At 45.1% G+C, this 24,448-nt stretch overlaps 1 protein-coding gene across 1 annotated transcript; it reads right to left on the reverse strand.

The window, feature by feature from the left end:
- Positions 1-5,445: 5,445 nt before the first annotated feature.
- KCNJ5 (potassium inwardly rectifying channel subfamily J member 5) lies at positions 5,446-24,090 on the reverse strand. The gene is made up of 3 exons (XM_057425984.1): positions 23,620-24,090; positions 15,020-15,966; positions 5,446-7,240 (listed from the first exon to the last, which is right to left on the reverse strand). The coding sequence occupies exons 2-3, from the start codon at positions 15,957-15,959 to the stop codon at positions 6,903-6,905; spliced, it is 1,278 nt and encodes a 425-aa protein (XP_057281967.1). The 5' UTR covers positions 15,960-15,966; positions 23,620-24,090; the 3' UTR covers positions 5,446-6,902.
- Between the last annotated feature and the right edge of the window lie 358 nt (positions 24,091-24,448).

Raw genomic sequence — 24,448 nt, forward strand, 5'->3', positions numbered from 1 at the left:
GAAAACAAACAGCTTTACCTACACTACAGTTAATAAAAATTAAATGTCAAACAGGACAAGAAAAACTGATGTGGTAACATACAGAGAACAGGATCCAGGAGAGACTCTGAGTAATGAAAAGGTCAGGGGAGCCTATAAATAAAGCCTGATACAGACAAGCTCGAGGGAGACAGAAAGCTCATCAGAAGAGTACAACCACTCAGGCAGTTTAATGACTGTGTTTTGTGTAAGTGGAACAATTACTAGTCCAGGTACAGAAACTGTCCTTACTCTGAGCACTACAAACACCCCATGTCAACCATCAAATCAAGGCATAAGCTGATAACATTCCTTGCACAGACTGCTCCATGCCGGGACACAGCTCAGTCGTGGGGTTGAATCACAGAATCTCAGACTGGTTTGTGCTGGAAGAGATCTTAAAGCTCATCCAGCTCCAACTCCCTGCCACAGGCAGGGACACCTTCCACTAGAGCAGGTTTCCTGCAGCCCCTTTAGGCACTGGAGCTGCTCTAAGGTCTCCCCTTAAGGAGCCTTCTCTTCTCCAGGCTGCCCCAGCCCAGCTCTCTCAGCCTGACTCCAGAGCAGAGCTGCTCCAGCCCTTGCAGCATCTTAATGATACACCAAACAAAGCAACATGTGTAAGCACAGACTAGCACAGAAGCATACAGGGAAAGGTCAGTGGAAGTCAGGGATAAAACGTGAGTTCTCAGAGTCACAGCCCATTGCCTTAGCCACCAATTATGTTGCTTCTTCAGGATTGTATATAATGGAGCCCAGCACTTTGTTCTGGGCTGGCTGCTCATTTACACCAGCTAGGACCAGTAATTCATTCAGTTCATTGTTATGCTCCTCCAGTACGTGTGTTGCAAGACTCAGCCCTGCTGCGCTCACAACTCTGCAGGCACAACAGCTTGCAACCTCACTGCAAGAGGGCTGAAAGCAGATGGGTAAATAAAACCAGACAGGGGAAGCACAGGGCAGGAGGGAGCTATGATTCAATACAACCTGACATTGTGAAATTAAATGTGGGGGGAAAAGAGTCTTTGCTATAAAAGGCTTGTGCCAACTGCCCCGTGGGATCTGGGTCCTGGTCCTGCTCCTCTTCCCATCACTATTGGAGCCCCACGGTCTCTGTATTCAGCTTGGCGATGAGAGGAGTTTTGTTCTGGAAGGCCAAACCCCTCCTGGCCTGCCTCCTCGGGTCCATCAGGCAATGACTTTCCCTGCCTGCACCTGGCATCTGCCTCTCCTCTTTCTATTCTGGGAGGAAGAGAAACAGCTGAGCTCTGCTACCGTATGGGAGGGCAGCAGATGGGGCACGGATCCAGTAGTGATTGTACTGCTCATTTGCTTGGCATGGCAATGATGGACACATGATGGAACAACCCAGAACAAACAGGGGGGGGGGAATACTGAATAGCTTTTCCCATCATTAATTTTCCTGTTACTCTGAGGTTTTTCCTCATTCAGTGATGAACCTGTATAAACATGGAGGGTTGCAGTTGTCATCCTGACTCTCACCAGGTATTTTATCTGACAGACTATTTCTACGATTTCCTATAGTGCTTTTCTCCCACTTTCAGGCAATTGGAACAGCCACGTCGATCTCACCGCTCACTGAGCTGTACACAAAGATTTGTAGGCACTACTGGATATTTGGGTAACAAAGGTGGGAAGGGGAAAGCATCTGCTTCGTCTATGGGACAGAAACATGTCCATAGAATCTTCTATCAACCTTTGCCTTTACCTGCATTTAAGTTTGGGAGCTCTAATCCATGCAGGACTTGAGGATCAAGGTAAAATTAAACCCTGTTTTAAGAATGGGATTTTCTGACATGAACCCCAAAACCTTTCATCGATCACAGTGATTTCAGTGGCTTCTCAGGGGAGCCTGTAGTTGCTGTTTGTGCATACTATAAAAACACAGTTTCATTCAAACTGATTGAAAGTGCTTTCAAGGAAAATATATTGAAAGAATAATGGGTCCAAATGGATGTATTTGCACTCAGAAAATGCAGGCTAGCTTTGCTGAATTTGCACACTGCAACTGCAAAAGGCATGACATACTGCAGATATTCCTGCAATGGCTATATGCTGAATGAGGAGCTGTATGAATATTTCAGTTACAAGATGAGGCTTGAAGAAGAGAGTTCTTTCAATTTGGAATCACCCTTCCTTAAATAACTTGTGCTATTTGGTATTAAATTCAAGTGCCACAGACACTCCACATGCCCTGGGTATCAATGGGGTCTCCTCGCTATCCCTTCCTGCTATTGCTGTGAGCAAACTGACCGCTGTTTCATTCAGGAGACACTTGACCATCCTCTTTAGCAAATAAAACCCTCTTTAGATGGCTCAGCCATGGTGTTTCCTCTCCTCCTTGCCCACTGCTCTTTACAGTATGTGAGTGTTCATTTAAAGGCTCAGCTTTTTGCTGCACCTGCCCCCTCTGGGTAGCAGAAGCAGAAAGAGTGTCTCTACATCAGGTATGCACAAAGCCAGTCTACTTTCAGGAGTGAAGAGATACCTAGAGAGTAGCAAATCTAACGCTATGATTATGACACACACTGATCACCTCATTTCTACACACAGGTAAGGAGAAAGCATTGATTTTCTTCTCTTTCCTACGATTCAAACCCTCTGTGAATAAAAGCAGAGCTTTCCAACCTTTTGACTGCTCCAAGTCCTGGTTCTGACATCACCAAGCAATTAAACCAGGCTGGTGCTCCCCCCCCCCAGTTCAGATCACCCCACTGAACTAAAGCCTGTGTTTGCTTATACCAGTGACCTTCCGTGCTTGCTAAACCAGTGGCACCGCTTCAGTGGCTCTAGAATACAGCCTGAAAATGCAGCCCTCCCTTCCCTGAAAGCACAACCACTGCTACTGAAGAACTGAGTTGTGGTCTGGGGGGACCCACTGGGCTCCACTGGAACATCACCCCGCTTCCCAGAGAGAGTACAACCACCCTAAATGAAATTGGAATTTGCCCTTGACCTCTTCTATATGCCAACAGCTAGGTCCTCCTTCCCACATCCATCTAAATGACCAGGCACTCCTGGAAATAAGTCCTGGCTAGTGTCAGTCAAAATATCAGATTCAGACTGTTTCACTCGCCTTGGAACGGAAACTGCACTTTCATGCATGGACTGAAAGCTTGCCTAATTTCGCTGGAACTTAATTAAGTGTCGTCTCCATCATCTGCCAAACTGCTGTTTAACACATCCGGGCCACATGCCTCTCATATATTGCAGCAGATATGGCTGGCACTGCACAGAGCTTGTCATGGGGTATTAATGACTTCAGTATAAATATCATTCCCTCTTACCTCAGCTTCGTGATGCACTGTTTCTCATGGAGATATATCACAGATTCACAGAATGGACTGGGTTGGAAGGGACCTGAAAGATCTTATATATTTGTAATAACAAGAAAGAGGAAACAATGAGTGACAGGTCTTGCAATGAGTGGAAGTTAAAGCCAGCAAACTAAAATGAAAACTAAAAGTCCATTTCTAACAGTCACGTTGATTAACCCCTGGAACTAACTACCAAGGCAAAACACTGTATTTTTCATGTCTAGGCATCTTCAGATTGGTTTAAGAAACATACTTTAGTCAGAATGAATAGGCTTAATAGGTGTACGGTAACTCATGGAGGAGAAAAAGCATCCAAGGCACATAGGTCAGCACTAGTGGCGTTGCACGGGACCACACCAGTTAAACAGCCAGCCCTGGGAAAGGAACCGATGCAAGGAAATGCAGCTCCCTCCACTTCAGTCCTTAAACCCTCCAAAAAAACCCAGGCAGAATCACAGAGCACAGTTATTGTAAGCAGCTCTCCCTGCCTCCATTCACAGCTCGTTACCTCTTCTGCATTAGAAAGGTGTTTCCCAACTATCCTGTTTAGAAGGAGAAAAATAGAGAATAAGAAATGCAGCTTTTGTTCCACTGGGAAGCCCTCACTGATGATTGCAGGACAGAAAAACACACCTGAAATTAAGTGACTTCAATTACCTGAAAGATCATCCAGCTTCTCGGGGATAGTTATAAAGCAGATGCAGTCATTCAGTATTTTGAATACGTATTTTTAGCTTGTTTACTGGGCTCATTCTATAAATGTGAATGGTTATTTGTACACAAAGAGCGTGTTTACAGATTGCAAATGCTTCTTGTGGAGTATTAGCTAATATTTTTCGAAGTACAGAGTGTAGAGTATATATTGAATATTCATGTGGGTGGACATATCTATGTGAGCTATTTCAACTCACATCAGAGAGGCAGACTTGGATTTGAATGTTCATTACAGCACAGAGCGGGTCTATTATGCTTCCATTCCCACAGTTCATTGTCCTGCATATGTTGTGGAACAGCAGGGAAACTGAGATCATTTTCAGAGATGACAGCTCTGGAAAAGGTTCTCTCTGTTACTTTCAGAACAGCTCAATACACTCAGTAAATTAAGTTTCTCTTTCAGGACAAGGAGAGCACAGGATAGTCCAGGGGCTGCTTTGCCCCTGAGACTGTGCTGCATTACAAAACCCACATACCTGTTTGCCATGCTGCACAACTTGAATATATGGTTCCCCACCATGTACACATCAAATGCATTCAACTCTGGAGGACATCCTCCTCCTCCAGATCTGCTCAGCTTATTAAAAACCACAGGAGGATGTTTCTCCTATTCTACAGAAGTCAGGGAAGTTCCTTTGCTGCTGCTCGCACAGGCACTGTTTGAAGCATTGATTCAGCAGGGTACTTGGGCATATCTGCAAATTGCAAACACAGAAATAGTCTGTGAAGCCAACAGAGTACAGAGCTGCTTAAGGGCTTTGCTCAAGAGGGGAGAAACCCACTTCTTGTCTTCCTTCCCATACATCACAATAGATTCGCACCATTCATACTCAACACTATTAGGAAAGAGCAGTTTAGTGGGGTGAAGTCTCAAGAGCAATGAGCAGGTGAAAGAACTTTCAGGGTATTTAAGGATGGATAGCTTCTCTGTGGCGGGTGACAAGCAGGAAGGAGAAGAAAGGCACAGAGGGAATCTCATGCCATTTTCCAAGCTCTCTCCTGCATCATGTAAGGGACACAGAGCAAGCTCTCTCTCATGTTGAATTGAGCTGGACAAGTCAGCTCTTTGAGTAGAGCTTATGCAACATCTCTCTGAGGGGCTGAAATTGCCTCTGACTTGCACGATCCATTCCAGTTTTACTTCCTGTTACCATCCCCTACGTTAGCAGTTCACTTCAGCTACAGGATAACAACATCCTGAAACCCAATTTTAACACCTTACTGTTTTGCTGAGGTAGGGTGAGAAGGGAGGGTCTCAGAAAAAGAACAAATCCCTCTCCTGTTTCTCTCCCCATTTTCTTCCTTCTGTTCCTCTGAGACTTAGTGTGGAAAAAACAGGAGGAAGCTGAGCACAAAACCTAAAATGAGACCCTTTGGAAAGACACAAACCTTTCCAAGTCTGCAAAATGCTTTCTACAACTGACAAGCATTTCAAACGAAGGTGCTTCACTTCCAAACTTACCGTATAACATCATGGCAATTCCTACATCCTGGAGGCCAAGCTGACTGCTGGTTCTTACCAAGTACAACGGAGTCATGTCACGGCCATCTTTCCGCCATACAAATTTGTCTTCTATCTACATTATAACATTAGGTCTCTAATTAAACAGTATCTCTGACCCCTATGGATAGTATTCTCCTCTTTGTTCACATGTTGAAATGATTATTGCTTTCTATTTCCAGCTTATCTTGTCCTTGTATTAATAAAGAGACAAACCCATATTTAAGATCTCTAGTGTACAGCTGTAATACAATGTGCATTTGCTTCACAGATATACATAGAGTACTTCCTACATAGAAAGCAACTCTCGCATATTATATATTCCTCAATCCATTTTGATACAGAAGCAATTCTGCAGGTATCTTGTATTTCCCACCAGATTTTGGGTGGTAAGGGAGGAGATTTTCCCCATCATGGCCATGTTTCTAACGTCTTGTTCAAATCTGTAGCAGTTTTTCATCATGGCATCAGTTATGTCAGTGCGTGTTCCATGGGAACATCAGCACCCAAACCTTCATTTTAAATACGTAGTTCACAGAGGAGCAGAGAATCTTGCAGACTGCTACTTTCACACTCCCAGATGGCTACGTACTTTGTTTTAAATGATCAGCCCGAACTGAAACTGGGACATCCGGACGGAAACCTACACTGGGGCAAGATCTAAACTTTCTCTGCTCACTGAGAGCACACGAAACGTGTCAGTGACTCCATGAGAAGAGCATGTAAAGATAGCACCTCAGTTTGAGAAGACAGGCAGAAACATGGGCTGAACATGCTGAAGGGTTGGTGGGAACATTGTCACGCATCGCCTGTGATCCTGGAGGAAAATGCTAAAGATCTGTTTGCAAACTTCATGAAAGCAAAACACTACACACCAGAGAGGGGTTTTTTTCCTCTTCCTTTAATTTAGCAGTAACAATGTCTACAATACATTGACTCACAAATTAAGTGAAAGTATGAAACCACATTCTTCGCACTGAGATGGGACATTCTGGACTTTTACTTTTGAAATACCCTCTCAAGGGGGAAGAGCTCTGAACGCCCAATGCACATCTTTTGCAACGACCACGGGTGGGAATTTCGATCTAGCAGTGATGATATCTAGTGAGCCTCATTCGTAGAGATCAAAACGTCCTGCAAACGAGTGCAAAGCTCACTGTACAGCTAAAAGGGGAGGGAAACTGAGGCACAGTGCTGGGCAGTGACTGGCCAGGATCAAGCAGCAGGCAGCAGAGATCCGGCCATAAATCTCAGCTGACTCCCAGTCAACTCCTGACTCACCAGTCTCCCAGTACATGTACGTGGGTACCTACTGTCCTGCAGTTCAGGTGTTATACAAGCAGATCTTCTTTCACCTCTCCTGCTGTCCCATTGGCTCCATTCAACCCTGCTGGCTCCCTGACACCTTCCTCTTCTTCTTGCTGCCCTCTTGCTGTCTCTGCTTCTCTGAGGAGGGTGGCACTGGAGAGGTGGCTGAGGAGCTGCCCTTCCCGGCGAGACTCAGCCAGCTCTTTGGCACAGCACACAGGAGTGTTGGTCTCGTAAGTGCTATGGAAGCTGTTGTAGTCGACTTCATAAAAATCCTTCTCCAGGGTGAGGACGGGAGTGAAGCGATGTCCCCACAGCACCTCGGTGTCCATGTAGGAGCTGCGAGCCTGGCAAGTCATCCCTGGGTGGAAACAGAGGGATGTTAAATGCAAAGCTTCCTTACATGCTCACCCAACCACTGCTTTCATTTAAAAGCACTTTCATGTTATCTCCATACCTGATTGCTCTGAGGCACAGAAAAGGTCTTCCCTTAATAAGCCTCACAAAAGCCTCTATCATGACAAAGCTGAGCACTCAAAGGGAAAGGGGCGGATTCATCGTTGCATCTTCAGACTGCTCCCTGAACCTTGCTCTTATGATTTTGAAGTCTGGTATTACTAAGCAGCTTCTCTGTCCTCACATTGCTCTATTGAGGTGCTGCTTGCATGGTTGATACTAACAGCTACAATGACATCCAACACTGCCAAGGGACCGCACAGCCTGACCCACATGGCCCCATAGCAGGTGACCCACCACTGTGTCTGACCCCATCCCTCCGCGTCTAGGGAAGTGTCAGCAATTCCCTCCTGCACTTTGGTTAAGAGAGATGCATATCCTGAAAGTGGAGAAGGCCAAAGCTCCTATTGATTTATATGGTTAACTGGGTTATACGTACCTCTGGAGGGTTTAATCCAACTGTGTGGGGTTGGCAGAACCAAACCCCATTTTGCCACACAGCCAAGCTCATGAGTGTATTGCATTCCATGTATTGATGGACTGTGGATTGAATTAACAGTGGTTTATCTTCACTCCCTTTTATCAGCTAGCAAAGAGCAGCTCATGGAGTCTGGTAACATCTGAGCCCTGCTGTGTTGCTGACACACTGTTGACCTGCCTGGGCACCAGCTTTTATTACTGGCAGTTTTGAGGGCCAGGGCTGCAAGGTTAATCCCATTTGCTGCTGCTCCCTCATGCCGAGAGGCCAGAATGCCAGACAACCAGCAGCATGCATGGTAAAGAGAAAGTTAAACTTGTCCTTTTGCCTTTAGAGCAGGTTTTGCACCAGAAATCAAGGCCTTCGAGTGCCTTCTCCAAGCTCTGAGGCTTTCAAAGCCCAGCAACAAGAGCAGGAGAGGAGAACACTCAGATTAGGTCCCTGAATGAACTGGCTGATGCTTACCATGGCCTTCCAAGTGCAGCAGAAAGGTCTCCTTTAGAAGTCCCCAAGGCCAAGATGGAGGGATACTGCTAGATGTGGGCATCCTAAGGGAACTCCTGCTTATAATCAGGGCCTGAAATAGCTCCTTGCCTGGGGGAGAACCTGACAGTTAACCTGAACTCCAGAGACACAACCACAGCTATCTCCGGCTGTAAGTATTCAATTAAGAAAGGAACAATACAAGGCTTTCAGCACACTGCCAGCTCCCTGCAGTAGCTGCTTTCTGTAACCCCAGGGGTACACAGAGCCAGCACAATAAGACAACTTGTAATTGCTCCATAATCCCATTCAAATATTCCTTTTTAGCACATGTGCAGTGGTGTTTTAATTGCGTGGGGACATCCTGCCTGGCAACTCCTACACTACCCAGTAAACAACACCATTGTCTCTGCTTCAAATTCCATTAAGTGCCTGCTTTGCAGGCTGCCCTGTGCTTTCCACCCTGGTTAATCAACGCATCTCTAATGTCCCTAGCTAATTGTTGCCTCTCTGACAGCAAAAAGATGACAGAAACAATAAACATTATTTCTATTAAAGGCATACGGATGCAGCCACTCTCCACTTGCAGACAATGTGCCCTGTGCCCTCTCTGCTCTGAGTAGCTGAGGTTCAGCCAGCAGTGGGGTGGATTAACTCACTAGACTGAGATCTTTCTTACCTGGCTGCGAGCTTGATGCAAAAACCAGCTGTCTCATTTCCTAAGCCTTGCATATCGAGGGCCATGGGACACCTTGGGTGTAGTGCATCCTTACCCCATCTGCTCCTGTCCACCAAGAACCATGCCAACTTTGCCTCTGCTGTTGTACCTCGGTGCTGTAGCACCCCTGAAACCTGGACATCTTTTGAGAGCACAAGAAACTGAGGGAGGATTTCAAAAGCTCAAAAATCTCTTACAAGACTCATCACTGTACTTATAATAAGTACTTGATAAAGGCTGTTGATCCTTCTCTTGAAGCAGATATAACTACACATTCTAGGTTTAAATGCTACAGATATTTGGTACAGTTAGAGAGAAGTGTTTGGTGACAATCTGGTTTAAATATAAAGCATGCTTAATATAAATGTGCACAATGGTGGAAAATGTGAAATCTTCAGCTTTCAAGTTTTAGTTAGAGCTTTCTCATCTCTTACTCAGCTTTCGGCTGCAAACAAAACTCAATTTGGATTGAAACCAGGAAATACAAAGGTATAAGCAGATGCACCAAGGTATCAATAAAGATGGAGAGCAGAGGACTGTCTCCTGGTTTCAATAAACATTTCATAGAGTTTTAATGATAATTTCATTATAGCAGAATCCCAAGAAGTGGATTTTTCTGTCTGCTGTCTGCAGTCACTACATCAATACAGAGTTTGTGCATGTGCCTGCTTAAGGCAGCCATAGATGCCCTTCTAAGTGGCTCATTTCTGGTTTCCAGTAGATGAAAAGATACCAAATATATTGCTGTGTGTATTAAACCAGGTGTTTCATTACATTCCAGAGCAGAGAGTCACTGAGGCAAGACTGGTGTGTAAAATAGGTGTCAGGGAACGCTACCAATAAGGCACCTGCCTGTCATCGGAATCAGTTGGGATCAAGCAGCTTGCATTTTGCCAGAGACAAAGCAATGTTAATGCGTGCTGACAAAAAGCAGTTACTTGACGACTCTCGCAGTGAGGAGCCTAGTTTTTGTGCAGCAACTCGCTGGGAGTTGCTGATTTCAGAACATCTCAGTGCTTGCGGTGCCGCTGATTATGCAAGTGGAGCAGAGGCTCGCTGCTAGGGATTGCTCCCGATTTCCAGGTCTTGTATGCCCTTAGGTTACCAGTTAAAATCAAACTTCATTATCACAGGGCAAATCTAACTGCCGCTGCAGCTGGTGGGGTAGCCAGCATGAACCAGCAGTCTCTCTCCAAGAGAGAGGAGATGGAGAATGCCCGTTTCCATCAAACACTCCATCACAGCCAGTACCTTTCCTGGCATTTTAATGGGAGAGGGTGAAGAGACCACAAAACCTGATCCACCAACCAGATCCAGAATTGCCACAGGCTTCAGTTTGATCACATCAGCAGCGCAGCTGAATCTTTCAGTACTGCTCCGCGGCCTGAACTTCCTCAGTGGGCAGAGATATCCCAACCCCTGGGGCTGTCAAGACAACATTTTTCATCAGCCTAAAATTAACTCTCCTCATTTAAATGCCACAGAGCTCGGTGATTATCTGCTGGCAAAATGTCATGTGGACGCTGACTGTGTGCTTGCCAGATTTGCTGGGCTCTGTGCAGCTCAGACACAGATATTGCTGGGAGTGATTTCACTTCGCTGTCCTTGTTTTCATCCACTGCTGCGCGCGGGGTGACTTTTCCCCTTGCGCTGGGTGCACTAACGCTGCATAATACATACTCCACCTACACTACAAGGGTACAGAGAAAGAAGGGATGGACTCAGAGGTACAGTGACAGGCTGATCTAAGTCAGGATGGCAAGGAGTAGTTATAAAAATGTAATGTTCTATCGCTCCACTTAAGCAATATCATGACTTTAGATTAGCATCAACATTTGGGTGGTTCTAAAATGTGTTAATTCGACCAAAGAACACTGTAACCTCCACGAAGTCCGTATTCCTCCAACTTGAAAAGGAATATTAGAAGGTAGGAGCACGGTCCTCCAATTATTTGTCCTTGTCTCCTTCTGAGGGGGACAAGTCTGGGCTTGATTCACTTTGATTTTTATGCAAGAGGAAAGTAATAGGATTTTAATTTATCTGAATGCTCTCCAGGCATGTGAAAGCTCCCAGGCACTGGAGATGGAGAAGAAAAAAAAAAGGGCCTTATGATTTAAGTACCTTGGATTATGTTGCCATGTCTCTACTAGGGACAGACAGAGCACCAAGCTCACACCTTCAGGCACCTCACAAAGGTATTTATTGTGACTACCCTGCCAACATCTACCTCTGGAGGATGATTCAGCTCATGAAAAGAATGACTCAAAACATCCCTCTCTTCCCTATAATTGCATAAGCAGTTTCCGTAACAGTTCTGTGAGGTCCTTCTTGCAGAAAAGAAAACTTATTTATATGCAAAATGCAAAACAAACCAAGCAGACAACCCAAACCAGATGATGAATGCCTGAAAAGTCTGGTTCATCATTTCACCCCTCCTTTGTTCTCTCACAAAAATGATGATTGATTTCAGGATATCTTATGCTACTTCTTTTGCTCCTATATTTACAGCCAGGAAATTTTACTATGTCCTCTGTAAAGACGGATAAATTGAGGTGCAAAAAAGCCGCTGTTTCCCTACGGTCTCACAGGGGCAGCACAAGATAAATGACTTCTAATCATTAAACCACTTTTTATCACACAGATTCTAAGCCAGAAATATATACGCCTCTCCTTTCCTAAGAGTTTATTAAAATACCATTTAGTGACTGGACTAATTGGGCACCTGAAGTGTCTCTTATGGCTTATTTAATGGTGCTGAGGAAAAGAGGTTAATGAAAACCAGTGAGAACCAAGAGTAACAAGCACTGGTGTCTCTGTGCCCAGACAATAGCAATGCTGGACACCGCAGATGCAGCAGCGAGGTCTGTAGGAGAGAGACTGATAAATCAGGAATCTCCACTGCTCTTCTGTGATCCAGCAGCCCTGGTTTATGACCAGGAGGGTAAGGGAAAGAGGTCTGGTCAGCAACAGCCAAGACCTATTCTGTCACTGTGGGAAGCAGAAAGACAGTGCAAACAAAACCACATTCCCTTCGCAAGCACATTTTCCACCTTTGCTTTCTTCCTTTTTATTGCAGGTCACATCACAAGCTGATCTTGACAAGCGTCCCTTTCAGATAAGGCAAAAGAGAACTAATTCCCTAAAGTAATTTCTGTGACCAATTCATTAAGGCAGCGCTGTGAGTGATGCTGCTGCTTTCCAAATTGCCCATGAAGCAGCCCTGGAAGTCAGAGCACTTGTCATCTGTATTGATTTTGCCTTTACAGTGGTCAGCAATGATCACAACAGATCAGCCCAGAAAAAGTCTCCCTTTGGCATATTTTAACCTCTTGTGGAGTCACAGTGCCTCAACCACACTTAAATACTGGCTGGAAAGCCCTATGTCAGTGGCTTTATGCTGCTGTGTGGGTTAGTTAGGGGGCCTCTAGAGAGCTCCCACTGCAGTAACAGAATATGTATTCTCTTCTTTGCAAACAGGGTGTTTCTCATGTGTTTCTATTAAAATCCAAGTCAGCTTGAAAACAAACCCATGGGTTTAAGACACAAAACAAACAACTGGAAGTGTTTTGGAAATTCAACTTAAAAGCGTTGTTTCAAACCACAATGTTTCATTTTGTAAACGATCTCCAACGGCTTCAAGTGTCAAGTTATTCCATGCTTTTCATTTGAAGCTGTTTACCATTGTTGCCTTCTACTGGACCAGAATTAAGCTTCAATGTCAGTAAGAAGAGGTGGTGGTTGGAGAGGAGACAACACATCACACATTTAATATGTGCATGGTTGGTTAAAGCTATTGGGTAAAGTTATATTCTTCAGTCATTTGAACGTTGCCAATTGCCTTTCTGATGTGCTTTCAAAATACCTTATGAATAAACAGAACTGTATTTTCCCCAGCACTGGGATGCTGGGTCCTCCTTTTTCATAGGGGTTACTAAGGGAACAAATGGTCTCATGCATTTTTACACTGCCCTGAACCTGACCAGGCTATAACGGTGTCATGATTTCATAGAAGTCATGCTGCAAGTAAATGATACCATTCCTGAGAGCAAATGGGACTTGAACAATACAACAGGAAGGAAAGAACTCAAAGAACTTGATTGGAGCAAATTTGAAGGTATGGAGGTAGGGATTAATGTCCCCCAAACTGCTTGATCAATATTACAAAGTGTGAGGACAAAGCAGGGAAGCACAAACACTGCTGCAAAGAATCACCCCCCTCGCCAGTTACTGTGTGTCATGCAGAAAACCCTCATCTCGGGGTCTGAATCGAACAACAGCATCATCTGAGGTCCAGACTGCACTAAGTTCAAGGCAAACTGGCTTTTCTAGCCCCAGTTTTGGAATTTCACAGCCTGTTTTCCGAGATGAGAATAATTCATTTTCACAGATGTCTGCTTCTTAATATCATTACGCACTGGCCTGTACAATCCCTCTGGGAGAGGAGCCCATTTGTAAAGCAGTATTATTCCTATGCCATGCTTTTAATTTTGAGGTTGTTATTGATAATGACTTCCTCTCACACAGATCGAGCAGAAGCTGAGCTTTCAGAAGAGGAAGGCAATGCAGTAGCTGTTCAAACAGCATTTGATAGTGTCACTGTGTGATGAGGAAAGAGGCTTTGCACAAACAAGGAACTGCATTCCATGCTCAGATTAGGAGGTTCTAGTATCTAGTAAACGTTTAGGCTACAAAATAAGCTTCCACTGCAAATCTTTGCCTTTGATAGTCTTTTTCCACCCACCCCTTCTTTTGCCACAGCTCTGCAATACTCTGCTCGGAAAGAATATTTGCCTAGTAATGCCAAATGAATTCCACTTCTGCAACACAGTACTCCAACCTGGGTACAGTGCGACCCACACATAACCTCCCATTAGCTCTGTTTGGAAAAGTCAGCTACTGCTGTTCACCTAATGACTGAAAGGAGATACTGGGAAACTGAATTAGCTCTCCAGAGCAAAGTCTTTAAGAGCAAAGGGCTGAGGTGCAAGAATTGAAGAGAATATTTCCACTTGCATCTGGCTGTTAGGAGACTAACAAGGACAAATCTCAAGAAGGGAAGAGCATTAATAGTAACCAAGGGCCAGAATCTGGCTCTTCCTCAAAGGCCAGCATAAATGAATTAGCTGCAAGTGGTAAAATGACCCCATGGGGCCACGTCCAGAGTAAAAGCATCTTCACCCCTGCGCAGACCCCTCAGAGATTCACTGCATCCCACCCGTGGCGAGGAGCCTGGAGGCTGTTGTAGCCATCCACTCTCTCAGCTCAAGGTACGCATTTGCTTTTCTACACCTTGGAAAGCTAGGTGTAGATTTATTACATACAGACACAGACTTCTTTCATTGCCTGCCACAAATACACCAATAGGAGGAAACTGGGAATCAACTGACTAGATCTCCAAATCTACCCATTACACAGCATTGTTTTAAGCTGCTTGATTGCAAGAGTCACAAAAATAGTTTCTATTTTTCCTCTTTGAGCTGCTTTTGAAAATGCATGTCCCGCATCATATGCAAGTCATTTGGTTTCGGCACATGCTGGTTTATGGGATATAGTAATACCTGGCCACTTCCTTCATTGCCTCCATTAAAAAGCAGCACGACAGTAATACCTGAAATAGCACAGTTACAGCCAATTTTTAATACAGAGAAGAAATGGAAAAAGGCACCATGAATTTTGATCACAGGAAACAAGAGCGCAGGAGGCAGCATTAATTCCTTCGTCCATTACTTTTTTCCCTGCGGATCATCTCTAAATGATCATGGGCCAATCCCTTCATCTGAATCCTGGACTTACAAAGAGTGAAACACTATAACATGAGCTAAAGGACCCATCTTTTAAGTGCTGGTTATCTCAGACCATAATATCCCACCTAAATCGGTCACTAGAGAAGAACAAATCCCAACATGTTCTCAGTGCAGGTGACACTGACATTAAAATATTAGGGCCAAAATGCACTCCATTTTTTCCCCTTCCCCCCTCAAAACTGTGACCAGACATGTTCTTACCTGTTGCTTCCACCATTCCTTCCAGGATGACCACAATTTCAAACTCCTCCTTCTCCAGTTGGGTGCGGGACATCTCCCAGAAGGGGCTTTTCTCATTGATCTCATGTGAGATGATAAGAGGTGACACCAGGAACAATCTGTCATCTCCAGTGTCAAATCCCACGTTGATGTCCGTTTGGTTCAAGGGGATAAACTCTCCTTCTTTGGTCTGTTTGGATTTAATCAGTTTGGCTCGAATGGAAGCTTCGACAATGTGGGAGTTGCGGAGGTCTCCAACACGGAACATGAGACAGAGCTTCTCATCCCTCATGGAAATCACGGCATTGTTAGAAAACATGAGGGTTTCAGCCCTCTTCTTTGGTTGGCTGATCTTAACAAACATGCACCCCACCATGAATGCATTGACAATGGAGCCCAGAATAGCCTGGATCAGGAGCAGTATGATGCCCTCTGGGCACTTCTCTGTTATGACCCTATAGCCATACCCAATTGTTGTCTCAGTCTCAATAGAAAACAGAAAAGCAGAAACAAATCCACTGAGATTTTCAACACAGGGGATCCAGTTCTCATCTTCAAGGTGGTCGAGGTCTCCCCGGATATAGGCGATGAGCCACCATATGAACCCAAAAAACAACCAAGTGATGGTATAGACCATGGTGAACACAAGCAGATTAAAACGCCACTTGAGGTCCACCAGCGTAGTGAAGAGGTCACTAAGGTACCGGTAGGTTTCTTGGACATTGCCATGGTGCACATTGCACTTGCCACTTTTCTCCATGTAACGCTGACGTGGCTTCTTACCCTCTGCTGATATGAGGCGGGTTCGATCGGTGGCAATGGGGACATCATCCCGAGCCTGCTTGGGAATCTTCTTAGGCTCTCTGGATGTAACTCCGATGTCCATGTCCTGGTTCATGAAGATCCTAGAATCTCCGGCCATGGCTGTGCTGCAGGAGAACAGACAAATGAAGGTTGAGATAGGAGGAAAAGAGCTGAGACAAAACCCAGTTTGTTTTAATGTCTGAACCATTATGACAACAAATATAGCAAATCTTAATGCTACCCTGACAGACTTCTCCCCATGCTGGGATAGAGGCCGACTCTACATCAGGAAAGCTTTTTCCTAGGACTATGTCTTTCCTCCAGAAACACTTTGAAAGGCTTCAGCACTTCTCTCCCAACAGCCACTTGTGAAAGGCAATGCTGCATCAAACTGGATGTTAAATACTGATTCATAACACACAGCCTCCTCAAACACGAACCCGCTGCCACTTTGCTTAATGCACTACTGGAACCTCAGAAGACATGGCGATGGGCAAGGCTGGGAATCATGAGATGGGGAAATCTTGTTAAAGGGATTTTTGGGGTGTGTTGTTCTTTGCCCTCAGATTTATTTTACACCCAAAGTTTGCTGGAGATCACAACCGGGAGCAAAGTGAAGATACAGCAACTTGTCTGGAGGTTTCTGATGCCTCAGGGTTTGGGTGCATACCAAGAAAAACCTTAGTAATGAACAGAAAACGCTGAGCACCGCTGTCTACCTACATCTCACTGAAGTCTAAATTATGCATGAAGGCTTCCCCAACAGTCAGCAGAGAAAGACACCTCCATGGATAATTCAGATTTCAGGAATGCTGAATCACCTTCTGGAAGTACCCACCCCCTCCTCCAAATTCTTCTGGCTCCAAAAGTGAAATAGGCATTTCATTTAGCATCTTGAATTCCACGTCTGAGGGTGCGATGAATCCAGTTAATCAGATAGATCAGAACCACCCCTTTACTCATCTGACATGAGACACAAACACTTTCAGTAATGTAACAAGCAGCTATTCAAAAGCCCACTGCTGACATGCAAAACTGCCCCACAAGACACAAAGAAGTAACACAAAATGATGGCTGCAATGATTTTTGCAGGTTATAATGTGACATCCTGTTTACCAAGATGATTAGATACTCCACATATGCTCTATTGAAAAACAAGAGTCCTGATTCTGAATGCAGGGCACAGACAAAGATCTCTGTGAAAGCTTACCTAAAGAAGCCTTGGGGTATCAAAGAGAGAGTGGCAGTATTTTCTATGGTGCTCATTCTCTGCATTGTCCTTGCAAATCCTATTAAAACCCAACTAAATCTATTACTGCTACCTCTATCTTTAATCTTCTTATGTGCCTGTGAATGAGAAAAGGTGCAGAGATACAATTACGAGTATCTTGGGAAAGACAATTTTAAGACCGAGCAAAGTAGCTTCATCTTTTTGGTATTAAAAAGCACAAAGGGTGGGTGGGAAGGAAGCAGAGGCAGGATGAATAAATGAAGCAACAAATTTCCACTTCCATTCTGCTGTAGCCAAGTCTGGTTAACAGCAAAGAATTACTCTTAGCCCTTGTATAAGTCACCATCAATCATTACTGCAATGAAGCCTGTTGCTGGAACCATACCCGCTGGCTCTGTTCACCAGGGAGCCCAGCCATCTGTCCACAGCACAGTCCCAAAGCTGCTGCGTCTGGCACATGTGCCATGTTGGAAGAGTTTGAGCCAGGGCTGAGCCAGTGCAGCCACAGGAAGGGGGAAATAATAAGGATTAATGATGCTGGGATGGTAAATTAGGAGGAATCAGGTTTGCTTCCCCCCTGCACATGATGTGGGATAGGTACCCCGGGACTGTGCTGTTCCCTTCCTCAGCAACATCTGGGATTTGGGTAGAATATTAATCCCTACCTCTATTTCTTTCACTCTGAAGGTAGGACTCCTGAGAGCTGCTCATAGTATATTTAGATACATCTTCAGCCATTTTCTACTACCTGTTGCTAATCCAGCATGCCTGGAGCATGGGTCTGGCTCTCTGCTGTTTTATGCCTTACTGTGTGTCTCTGTGTGCAAAGCGTCTGCTCGATGCTGCCAAGGTGGCTGCTCCATCCCTGGCAGTGTTCAAGGCCAGGTTAGACAGGGCTTGAAGCAACCTGCTCTAGTGGAAGGTGTCCCTGCCCGTGGCAGGGGGTTGGAGCTGCATGAGCTTTAAGGTCCCTTCCAACCCAAACCAGTCTGTAATTCTAAGGGTACACACTGGATCTTGCATCACAACATGCAAACGCATATGCCAAGTGCGTGTCAGAACAATCACACGCTTTTTTCCTCACCTCTTTAATAGGGAAAGAAACATCCTATGCACTGATTTAGAGAGAATTAGGTATAGAGATGAACCTCTTTGCTTTCTTCTTATCAGTATTACTTTTGATCTTTGTCAGCGTTGTTTGACTAATCTAAAATTACTCCATTTGGACTAAAAAAGCTTTTGATGAATATATGTGCGGAAATGCAAAGCCAGGCAAGTGTTGCATGTTTCTAATTTCAAAACAGTTGCTTTAAAGAGACTTTTGTTACAGAAGTTTTATCTGCAGCTGAGTTTCACTGACACTACGGAAGAGAGCACCAGCAATTTCAAGAGGTTAATCTACAGTGGAAGGTTTCCAGTATTTGATTCATACCAAAGAGGCCAAAAGGATCTAGAATGGTATTAAAAAGAGCAGAACATAATACAAAAATCAAAAAGGTTAAATCCCTAGAAATATCACTGTGGTGAAACAGTCTACATTAATGAAAGCACAGGGAAACCTGCTTAGACTAGAGCACCCAAGGGACCAGCAACATCACTTTCCTAATGCTACTGATCTTTAACAATAGGTCAAGTGAAATCTTTCCAGAAAGCTCCAGGAACACCTAACAAGTGGTCCAGTAAAGCAGAACAATTCCTGCTGTAGATGAACTTTACTGACAGCCTCGGTGGCATTATGACTGCTCCTTATATTTAACCCTCAGCTCTCCCATCCTTGGAGAAGCATCACCTCAGCACGTGGCTTCTGGAAATAATTCAGCAGATGAACCTTGGCATTGGATTCTTTAAGAGGAATAACACTGGTCAGCAGTTTGAGAGCAGGGTTGGGCATCTGCAGACCACCAGCTTTCTGTTCCAAATGATTCCAGTATTTTCTCTCTAATTGTGAGCCTTGATTCCCCACCTGTATGGATATGAGGTCTGTAAGATCCAAGGCACACGAATCTTCTAGGAAATTTGCTGTCCTTCCCTTATTGTTTCAACTGCTTTGGGAAACATTAGCCCAAATAGCAAGATACTATAAAAGGAGCGAGGATTTGGTTAACTCCTTCCTCAGATAATACACTGCCACTGCTGTTGAGCACACACATCGCTTCCAGATAACAGCAATTACTCTGTGAACGTCTCCCACAGATTCAGACTCCAGTTTGTAAATCACTGCTCCCTCCAGCAAAGAGAGCTGAGGTGAAATTGCCTCTAATCGCTCCATGCACCCTCCTGTTTCTTTGGCATTTACTATCTTTGGTTAAAAGAGGCCAGGATAATAAAAACGTCACTTTTGTACAAAGCTGCTTTCCCTTTGGACAGGCTACTGCAAAAGGAGATGCGAGGCAGTGTATTACCAGCCTCTCAGAGAGGCTTTTTATCAGACTTGCTGTTGCTCAGCTTCTGCCCGGACAACAGAAGTGGGGCAGGTGGTGACACAGGGCTCTTGGATGTGCTGAAGAAGAGTCAGGTTGGGCTTACCTAAGTGTCTTCAGGAGGCATTGTTTTGCAGAGCTGATGGAGCTCCGATAGCTCCAAGAGAAGCTTGAAAGGAACTTTCCCCCCTGCTGACCATGGTGGCTTTTTCAATGTAAATAAGCACTGATCTCGCTTAAGGGCATGCACGTTTCAGTGGGGACAGGATTTGCTTTCCGAGAGGTCTGAACTGGCAGGCAGGACCTTGAAGACATGAATTTGTCATCAAGTTTGTGTGAAAAAAGTACCTCTTTCTGTTTGTTTTAAACCTGATGCTCGTGTTTTCTTGCATGCCGAGAATAAATGAGCAACTGTTCTTCAGTAAACCTCTCAAATCTGGATTCTGCTAAATTGTCATCCCTTTTCCCAGCCAAAGAGCCCTATACTGCCCAACAAGCAGTCAATACAGCAGTAAAATTCAAGAGCTCATTACTGAAAAATCTGACCCGGTTCTTTTGCTGCCTGTTGCCCTACACCACATAAAAGCAGAGCCTCAGCTATGGTCCCCAGGTTCCTCTGGGGCACATATTCTCCTTTGCTTTATACTGCTGCGAGGGATTGAAACTCTTAATGACAGACACTAGCAACATGGGAAAGCTGGGAGAGGAAAAGAGCAAATTAAAGCAGTAGCACCCAGTGAGAATAAAGGCATTGATAGCTGAACAGAGTGCTAGTAGAAAGATGGAGGAAGAAGGAATACTAAGAATAGATGGCCTTTAAAACTCTGAAGATAAATGGTGGTGACTGACTGAGGGGCCCTGATTTCCCTGAGAAAGATATTTCTCCCACTATCCTTTTATTTACTGCCTGTGTACAACTGAGACTGAACCCTCAACAATGCAACATGAGGTCACCCTTTGAGGCATGCAAGAAAAAGAAAAGCAGGTAGATTTTGTGCAAATCATGTAATCTTTCCATTTTCTGACTTATGATATTCATAAGATGGGGCCTGCCTCTTTGGAAAGTGCTTGGAGATCCCACTGGTGGAAAAAATGATGCAGAAGAGTTATGCTATTCAAACCCAAGGAAGCTGCACAAGAAGGAAGACTCTTGGCACTTGGCTAATGAACATGTGGCTCAAAACCTTCCTCATCCAAATAATTGCTTTTCAAAGTGTAATCTCACTCAGCACTGAAGCAGGGAGATTCCTCCCTTTAATTTCCTCTTTGAGTTTGCGTTCAGTCACAGCACTGCTTTTCTAACACACTAACCGGTATGATTGTACAAGGGGATTTCTGGGGGGCTAGAGGAGATGCCCACCCAGTACACGTGTGGCTGATGATGGTGCCTCTCTGCTTAGCATTCATTAGGCTCTGAAATAGCAAACTAGAAGGTGCTTAGTCTTTCAAAGGACTCCAACACAAAGACAACATGAACATTTGTACTTTACTTTTACCTGCTAATTCCCTCCCAGTCTACCCTTCTGGACAATCACAGCTCTAAGATCCCCCAGTCCTTTCATGGGCAGTTGTGAGGTAGCAATGTGGCTGTCATTTCTGGAGTATCCCAGTATTTCAGTGTTTAACACAGGTTATCACATGCCCTAGCATTTTCCTTGTTGAGATCTGTGAAGCAAGGAAGTGCTCTATTGCCCATATCTCAAGACAGGGAAGTGAGTCACAAATACACTTGCGCACTCCATGCTCATGCTGGGAGTTTGTGGTGGGGCAGGGAATTAAACCTAGAGTTTCCAAAATCCCAAATGAGTGCCTGTAAATCCCCTTCCACCAAGCCAACAGCAGTGAACAGTCCTTGTCTGCTTCATTTGTGCCTAAAGATCACTCCAAGAAGCCTACACAGGCTGATCTATCAGCAAGAATAACCTAACAAGATGATTTCTAACACCAAGAAATAATGTTTCTGTTCTCTCAAGTAGCTACAGGTTTCAAATTGATTTTCCCCACCACTGCTATGGATTAAAGTATAAAAAAATCCCATACACAGCACAAGTTTGCAGTTGCATTAAATAGATTGATTTCAGACCAATGCAGAAAAAAGTGGAGAAACTGAACTGGAGTAAGAATAGAAACTGGGGTGGGTTGTTGGGGTTTTTCCCCAGAAAACAAGGTGAAAACTAGAAAATGCCTTATGAAACATCATAATGACCCCCGTGTATAGGCTATAACAATCACTCGTAGAACAAGGACTGGGGAACATGGAGTTTCCACACTGTAAGAGGTATCTACTACTTGATATAGCACAACTCAGATGCAAAGGGCAGATGGGAGGATATAATCCATGCGGCTTCCAGCCAATTACCGTATACTTGAGTGATTAAAGGAGCTGAGCATGGAAAGCCCGTGTGCAAAGGATGCAATCACAGTATCATGCTCCTGGTGGTTCCCCTAATTTTGATATAATAACTTTCCCAACAAATAAAGCCTGAAAATATGCCAGTTTGATCCTTGCAGCCCCAAGGAAGAGCCTGCCTGAGGCACTCTGCAGCCTCTCTGTCTCTGTCCTCTTACCCCAGACTATTTTTAGGGGGACCTTATGGCATCATTGAGAATGTGACCGCTATCTTTCATCCAACACAACTGACCAAAGACAAAGGGACACTTCTGGCCTGATAAGACACTCCCGGTTCTCCAGCTACTGGCTGTTTACAGACAGCACATACTGAGCATTGGGGAAAAGAGAACATCTACCCTAAGAGAAGGTCCTGCCCCCAGAGCACTCGCATTCCTGTTCTCCACCATTAGATATTTCACTAATACAATAACTGGGAATGAAGGATGTTAACACCACTTCATACTTCTCCACTAACTTGCATCCAAAGAGTTTAAAGATGAAGTTGACCCAATACAGGCTCCTTCTGCCCCAAGGCCGTGCTATTGAACCGACTGTGCAGACAAAAGATGAGTCACAGAGAGACAAACTGACCTGCCTAATACCAAACTGCCGGCTAAGTGCCAGTGCTCAGCCCAAACGTCCAAGCAGCTCTCCCAGCCTCAAACTGAACAGAAGGTGGGTGATTCTCATGTAAAAAGAGTCCAGAGATTTGTCTTGGAACAAGACTCCAAAACTCTGTTTCCTTTCTCATAACTGGGCTGGAACCTTCCAGAGATGGGGAAACTGAAATGATCCCGATCCTTTAACTCCAACTGAGTAGGAACAGTGGGAGAAAGAACTGAACCCCAAAGGTGAAATAACTCCCCCAACACAAACACTACCAGACACACTTCCCATGCATTATAGAAGATACTGGTTGCTTGGACTGAACTAGAGAGAGAAACCAGTTCTGTTGCCCTCCAAGCTGTTCTACTACCAATCCAGTGTAGTTGCCTACTTAAAAGGGTGCAGGAGGAAGGACCTGCTTGATTACAGAATCCCCAAAGTCAGATGCTAAGCTTTGTGGAACACAACCAGTTTCTGCCAATTCTCAATCGGTTCCTGAAACTCTTAGGTCAAAGCCGGATGAGACACAAAAGTTTGCGTGTTACTCCCAGCCACCATGTGCTGGTACAAAAAGGAGGACTCGACACCTTTTTGACGAGTGAGAAGGACAGCAGTAAAACAAGAAGTCACATTTCTCTCTCCCAGAGCTACAAACTGTATTCCCACTGTATTAAATGAAAGGGCTGTTTAAACATTAAGCTGATTAGTAAGTATCCTAATTATACATTAATTGAATCTTTGACTCCAGGTGAGGATTATGGAGTCGCTCCACACATTTCAGGGCTGCTTCTGATCGTCTCCCCCTGCCCATTGTATTCCACTGGTCCCCACTAATCTGGTATCTGAGCAGTTAATCATTTCCAGTATCTTTTCCTGCACAGCACCTTTACAGATCTCACAGTGCTTCCCCCCCTCCCCGAGATCAACATCTAATCTCCAGCTTCCCAAAGAGTTCCCTAGCAGCTGCTGAGCTACAGCGCACCTCTAGCTCACACCCTGGCAGGTTTGGGCACAGAAACCTGGGGTTCAGCTCAACGAACACCTCTGCTGCTTGTCCTGCTGCCTTCCGGGCAGGAGAAGTCAGAGTAGAAGTGAACTGGAAAAAAGAATCACAAATCAGGTAACTTACTTGCTAAGAGCAGCTCCGCATCAGTCTTGTGCCTTGGCACTTGGGGGGTGATGGACGGTGGCAGGACCGAGAGGTAGGTAAACCAGCGCCCGATCCATGCCATCACCAGAGAGCTGCGGTCGTCTTCGGATCCCGGGGCTGCCTCCTTCCTCCGTCCCACTGCCTGTGTTTAGGAAGCATTTATGTGGCACTGAAGGCTTCAATGCCCACGCCCCTCTCCCTCGGTGTTCCCGGTTTCCCTGGCTCTGTCAGAGCAGAAGGGTGCTCCAAACCCTCACCTCAACTGCTGCAGCCTTACTTTTGCCTGGCAAACGCTGCCTTTCCCTGCTCCCGCTCTCTCCCATACAAATTCCTGCGAGTGGAAAGCTTTTCAAAGGGCTGGGGAAGAGGGGGGGCAGAGGAGAGGACCGAGTGCGATGGGGAGCATCGTCTCTTCTGAATGAGCAGCGAAGGGAAAGGGGCCGGGAGTGAAAGCGAAGAGGGGAGGGGTTTAAAGCGCTGCTTTGCACTGAAAGGGCTGGCTGGGGCGGGGGAAAGGCGTATTCCTGCCCTGGGCTGTGCCCTCCTTGCCCGCTCCCCAAGAGCGGTGATTTACCTCCTCCCGTGCCTTCCCGTCTCTTCTCGGCTCTCCCTTCCCTGGTTCCCGGGTTCTCCTTCCCAGGATTGGGCTTTCGCTTTCTTAAGGGGGGTGGTGGTGGTTCTTTTAAAATCACACAAACAGAAAGCAGGTCCTAAAACACAGGAAGAGAGGGAGGATAAGGAGAATGCAGAAGCTGCACAGTTAAGGAGGATGTGCACATAAGGTGTGGAAACCCTTCCAGGCTAGAGC

Source organism: Pezoporus wallicus, unplaced genomic scaffold (genome assembly GCF_028554395.1).
Source record: "Pezoporus wallicus isolate ANWC-B61680 ecotype Strahan unplaced genomic scaffold, APGP_CSIRO_Pwel_v1 contig_8797, whole genome shotgun sequence".
Lineage (NCBI taxonomy): Eukaryota > Metazoa > Chordata > Aves > Psittaciformes > Psittacidae > Pezoporus > Pezoporus wallicus.